This window comes from Haliotis asinina, chromosome 6 (genome assembly GCF_037392515.1).
Source record: "Haliotis asinina isolate JCU_RB_2024 chromosome 6, JCU_Hal_asi_v2, whole genome shotgun sequence".
In the NCBI taxonomy this organism is placed as follows: Eukaryota; Metazoa; Mollusca; class Gastropoda; order Lepetellida; family Haliotidae; genus Haliotis; species Haliotis asinina.
In genome coordinates this window covers 8669497-8675415 of record NC_090285.1, presented here as the reverse complement: position 1 = coordinate 8675415, position 5919 = coordinate 8669497, and the positions used below count along the sequence as shown (strand labels likewise).

Below are 5919 nucleotides of genomic sequence, written 5' to 3'. Positions count from 1 at the left end.
GTTTTACTCGTCGCATACGTGTAATGTTAATGTATGGCTAGATATGACGAAACATTGCTAACGGCTGAAGGGACGGTGTAAATCCAGCTAGGGACCATGCAGGAAGCAAATGTACTGTAAGTTACAGTAAGTACTGTAGGTTCCTATCTGTGTACTTGCATTAATTTCTAAAATATTCATCTGCAGTATATTGACGTTCTCAGATTAAGGACACTCTTTTTGTTTGTGGCTCTTGATTACATGTGCCAGCCTCAATTCCGAACCTGTGTGAACAGTATTTCAAATGATCAATGGCCAAAGCCTTATTATGCTTCGAGGCCTATTTTTAACTCAGTATATGATAGCGATTTAGAGACTGACACTTGGGCTGCATTGCAGTGAAATTCCAACAAAACCTCGAAACCTTATTTACACTTTGATTGTCTCAGATGTAGGGAAAATATGATGTCTAGACATAATTAGTCGTTCCATATTTAAATCAATTATAACATTTCTTTCAAGAGAAAATATACGCTGTGTATCTTCCACAGTCACCTCTATCAGCATGATCACAGGAAGAATGTTTTACACACACAAAGCACACACACACATGTGAAAATGAAAACATATGAATAGTTAAAATCTCTTCACGGTTTTCAACGCCTCAAAGTAGGAGAATTTGCATGTGCTAAAACATCACAGTAATCCCTAGTATTATCACTGTTCGTTAGTGATTCTCAAATATGTGCAGGCGATGTTTTTCCTGTCATACAATCGCCGTGGGCTTCATGTTATTGTAGTAAGGGATGTCTTGCTTATATTTACTGTTGACCACCTGTCTAAATGGCACTGTACATTCACCCCAACCTACGAGCGACAAATATGTTGTCATTATACAAGAATCGTCTTATCACTAATGAACAAAATAAATGACATTGTTTTATCTGAGCAGCCTCGTCTTCTGTATATTTCTTCTGTATATAATGTACCTATCTGTGAGTCATGTCAACCACAGGAACTTTCTGTGTTGGAGTATATCGGCTAACTCATTGAGGTATGGTCGGTACAAATTGTTCAACAATAGACGTGTTTCTTCAAGCATTGGTCCAGCTTTCTTCTTCTTCTCAGTGACGTGCATGTGCGGTATGCGGGCGATCTTGCTAAGGAAATCGTCAGTGTAATCTGAAATAATATTTATTCATCCTTGATGTGAGGGTGTTACGACTGACCCCCGCTTTCACCAATACTCAACGATCTCAGAGCGGGGACAATGAGCTTCAAATATGTTTACCCATGTGGGGCATTGTACCCCGATCATAAGAGTGACATTCGAACAAGCCACTTACATCGCCCTAATCTATCCGGATGACTGAGGGGCAGACATGACCATTATTGACGAGCTCTGTGCCGATTTTCTTGTTTACCACATTGAAAAGCGGATATTCAACATGTTTTTCTGACTTGTATTATATATGAACAACTTACTCAGTTTTAGAAAGTCATATACTTCTCGCAGTGAACCCTCCATGTCGTTGTTGTAGTCTTCAGTCCTTATGACAAGGAAATGTTCCCTACTGAAAACGTTCAGCCATTCCTTCATGAACACTGAGTAATATCCGATGAAGATGCGGGTCTGAAAAAGGAAAGCGTATGTATTAAGTTAGAAGAAAACTGAAACAAGGAAATATTAATGTACCGTTAAAATACTTTACAATGAAGACGACACAACGACCTCCGTGTGGAATACATTTTGAATAGAGAATTGCACACGAATTATACGAAACGAAGTGTCCTTCTTCTAGTAGCCTACCGAGCGAAAGTGAGGTCAGATACGGTAGGAAGTTTTGTATAATTCGTATGTAATGGGACCGAGCAGGGTATTTCATTTATTACCCGCGTTTGAGTCAGTTCAACACAATATCACTATGGTTTTCACACGTTCCCTACCACCACAAAGTAAAACAGTTCCGTAGCTCTGAGGTACTGTATGACGAAGTACAAGGCATGTAACATATTACACTTCAAATATGTTTGTATGAGTGTTTGAGAGTTTGTTTCGAATATGTAGGCGTTGAGTGCGGTGTCGCACTGAATCCTGTTTCAGCAGAGTACCAAATAGATGAATAAAGGCATAACTTTCGTCAATATGTTTCAGTGATTATGTTGGAAATAGTACCTTGACAGGCTGGTGCCAAAATCAGGCGGCTTACCGGAAGTTGTCTAGAAACATCCAAGCTGTACAGACATCGCCGTACTGAGTTGTTCCTCATACAACCTTCTTCGATCTGAACAGCCCGTAGCACATCCTTATGAAATGACTGAGGCGAATCGCCACGGTTTAGGAATATGTAATCCGAGTACAATCTGTAGTTATCGTATATTGTGTTAGTCATGCAATGTTTATTCCTTGATAATAATCCGCTTGAACTGTCAAACTTGATGTAATATAGAGATTGATTGATTGCAAATACAATGACATCGATCATTTGTAAAGTTGTACCTTCATCTTGCAAGTTATGTGGAAACAGTCTGTACATATTCCATTATGGACCAGACTATCCAGTGAGCGTCGATCTATGTCACTGGGATAAGATAACATATGTGAACCAAGTCAGCGAGCCTGACCACCCGATCCCATCGGTCCTCTATTACGACAAACATGGGCTACTGAAAATCAGTTCCAGCCCGGATCTTCATAATCATTAACTTAGGATATGAAGATGACGATACTGATTATAATTAGATGAATTATCAACTAATCACGAAAATGTTGATTGTGTGGTCCAAAGAAGGTTTTTAGATACAGACTGTGAAATGCATCAGCATGTTTAGGAGCGTCGGTTGCAAACTTACCTTTCAGTGGGATTCCTCAAAATTATAATGAACTTGGGATCTTTATACATGTGCTTCATGAGGTGTGGTTTAAGAACCACGGGTTCTTTGAGACCTGCATTTTGGGGGATCATCTTCCATCTCAGGAAATTATAGAAATCTACCGGTGTCCCGTCCCCTGCAGTACGTCAAAAGGTTTTCTCATTAGTGCTGGTACTGGCATACAACTTGCGATGCGATAAATGAAGACACTTAAATTATATTTGAGATTTCTTGTTCAGAATTTTACGTAAAATTCGTTGTCTTAACAGATGTCGCGATTCGGCAATATTCAAATTAAATATTGTTGTATCGTGGCCCATTTGAATTATCGTAACGGGATATACGACACTGTAGATCTTTGCATCGATTCAGTCCAAGAGTTAAGGCATGATTTATTTACCCCAGAGGAACAAAAGGTTTGAACATTTGTTCCTATGTAAAAGTGACTGAATTTTAAGAATATATCTCTCTTACGAGTAAAAACTTTACCAATGTTTCTCCAGATGGCGCTGCAGTCACCTACTACTGCACTACTGGAAATGTTGAATGTTTTGTATGAAATACGAAGAAAGGATGATACAATATATGAAGGCCACCACATCTGGCTTTAATAGAATTATAATATTAAGTACATGTTTGTGTCAGTACAGAGGAAAGACAAAAATGACAAAACACACATCTTTAATTTTTCACCATGTGTACAAATAAACCATTGCTGACTTCGTTTTTGGACTGACAAAAAGCTAATCGTTTGAAACAAATATTGGAACTTTCTATCGGTTTTGATGGATCTACACTATGTTTTGTGAGGTAGGTGGCAAATTGAATTTGAAATAAGGAGACAACATTTGTCTCGTGCATTCTGAGATCACACTGTTTTAGAGGTCCTTAACACACACTTTGGGCAAACGTTTCAATCACTTATACCTCTACCACCTTTCCCACTTGACGTAATAGCTGACAAGAAGCATTTAACAATAATAAACATAATTACATCTGAAGGCAACCCATAGTGCTTGATGTTTGCTTTTTTTCTTTCTAGTCAAACATTTTAATGTCGTCAAGTCAAGTATTTCCATGTGAGTCAAAAAATATATTCATCACTCGATTACATCAATGCTTCGTACACAATTTAATCAACGACATCAAGCAAAATGTATGAGATTAGCCACTTCTTGAAATACGTGAAAAAATTTGTTTTTACTTACCCAGTAAGAGTGAGTGAGTTAATATTTGACGACAAAGCAAAATAAAATACGGGCTATACATCAGCAGCATCTGAAGGCAGATCACCATACTAGGTGCCATTGGGAGTACACAGTAAGATATATTCAAGATCTGTCGGAACTCGGAGATAAAACAACATGGCATCTCAACCTACCGTCACCTGTCGATCAAATCGCAGGAAACAGGATTCAAATCCATAGCATGAACTCTACTTTTTATATAAGACGTTCAAACCTATCTGGCTCATCACAGCAATATTGTTCACATCAACTGTCAAGCATATATTTGTTTATACCAATTATATTTCTGTCGTCGTCAGCCTTATTTTTCTCCATCATTCCATCTGAAGGCTACATCTCGGCTCCCTTACATAGGGTTGTACCTGCTACCCGTATTAGGCTGACCAACAATATCACTAGCTTCTACACCCATGACGCATGGCAATTTGAATTCACATTCAATTGTCATCCGTCAGCCATCACACATGCATGACTGACACAACATCTTACTAATGTATAATTCACAGGAAGCACCCTCTCTATACTCGTCTCTTTTTCATAGTGCTATGAAATAGTATATAATATCTAATTATTATCAGTTAAGTAAACATATATATCGCGCATCACTTACTAACCTAAAGAATAATTACCAATAATAATCTATTTTGTAGGCCATAGCCATATGCACGCCATCACACATGCATGGTTGACACAACATCTTCCTAATGTTGTATAATAGCATAAACGAAATGTTTCTACACCAACGAGGACCTCCGTTCGTTATTTTGTCTGCTTGGCAAGCGTAAGACCTGGACCCGCGACATTTCTAAAAGAGTAATTTGCCTTTCGTTTATGAGTGTAATTCCATGTTCAACCTGGAACTATGGTACGGGCAGAGATGTGCGAATGTCGTGGTAGAAAAATATGAATCTAAGCAAAGTCCAAGCGGATGAACAATTCTTCCTGTACCTCTAACGATGGATTCATGTTCACTTATACATCGATCCGTAACTTATTTAACTCCCCTTGATACTGATACTACATACATTAAATTATTTTGGAATCAATACATGTCTGGCATACTTGGCCTGAACTCCACCTTGTGAACAGGCAGTGATACAGCATGGCTTCCAAACCTTCTCCAAATAAACTGAGGAGAAACACTAAAATAACAATCATATTATTATCTAACCTGTTATCTTATTATGAAAGTTGGTAGAGGTGACATTCTCTTCAATCAGTTGTGCAGGAAATCCTCGAGTATAGCTGGTGAAGTTACATGGCTTCATGGATCCAAGTTGACGGGTGAAACCTGAATGTTGATAAACATCATTATTATGAGCTGCTGCTAATGTGTTTATCCGTCATTAACCTTCATAAATTATTCAGACTTTTAAGGTACACGTACGGTACTATCAGAATTAACCCATTGAATGAGTTTTGAACATATGTTTTTTGTTGCCAGTTTTATCAGGGATTGTTAGTATGGAATAATATAATGATGTGACATGTCTGAGGTGATCACCACTTTGGTTAGGCCCATGAGGGAAGGTATGAGGCTGACAAACCCCGACCAATGCGTCAGGCCAACCGGGATTCTGACTTTCATGCATGGAAAGGCCTCTGGTATGCCTTAAAACTATCTATAGCGATAGTGAATCAACAATCCACAAGTGAATAAGACAGTTGTAACTGGCAATGTCACCGCATATAATAAAATGTATCTGCTGGATGTTGAAGTTGTTACCCAATAAAGGAACACAACTCATTGGAAGATTATTCACCTGCATGCTGAAATTATATGAAAAAAGTACGTCATATAGCAACCAACGTTTTCCAA

The 5919-nt window shown here is 38.3% G+C and overlaps 1 protein-coding gene across 1 annotated transcript; it reads right to left on the bottom strand.

The window, feature by feature from the left end:
* Window positions 1-979: 979 nt before the first annotated feature.
* Window positions 980-5368, bottom strand: LOC137286818 (carbohydrate sulfotransferase 15-like). The gene is made up of 5 exons (XM_067818825.1): window positions 5272-5368; window positions 2833-2989; window positions 2190-2343; window positions 1465-1612; window positions 980-1161 (listed from the first exon to the last, which is right to left on the bottom strand). The coding sequence occupies exons 1-5, from the start codon at window positions 5366-5368 to the stop codon at window positions 980-982; spliced, it is 738 nt and encodes a 245-aa protein (XP_067674926.1).
* Window positions 5369-5919: the final 551 nt, after the last annotated feature.

Excerpts from the sequence above, each read along its gene's own strand:
- LOC137286818 (XM_067818825.1), bottom strand. The coding sequence starts at position 5,368 with ATGAAGCCATGTAACTTCACCAGCTATACTCGAGGATTTCCTGCACAA. Across the intron at positions 2,990-5,271 it reads CTTTCATAATAAGATAACAG|GGGACGGGACACCGGTAGAT; the intron begins GTTAGATAATAA and ends GACGTACTGCAG. Across the intron at positions 1,162-1,464 it reads ATATGACTTTCTAAAACTGA|ATTACACTGACGATTTCCTT; the intron begins GTAAGTTGTTCA and ends ATATTATTTCAG.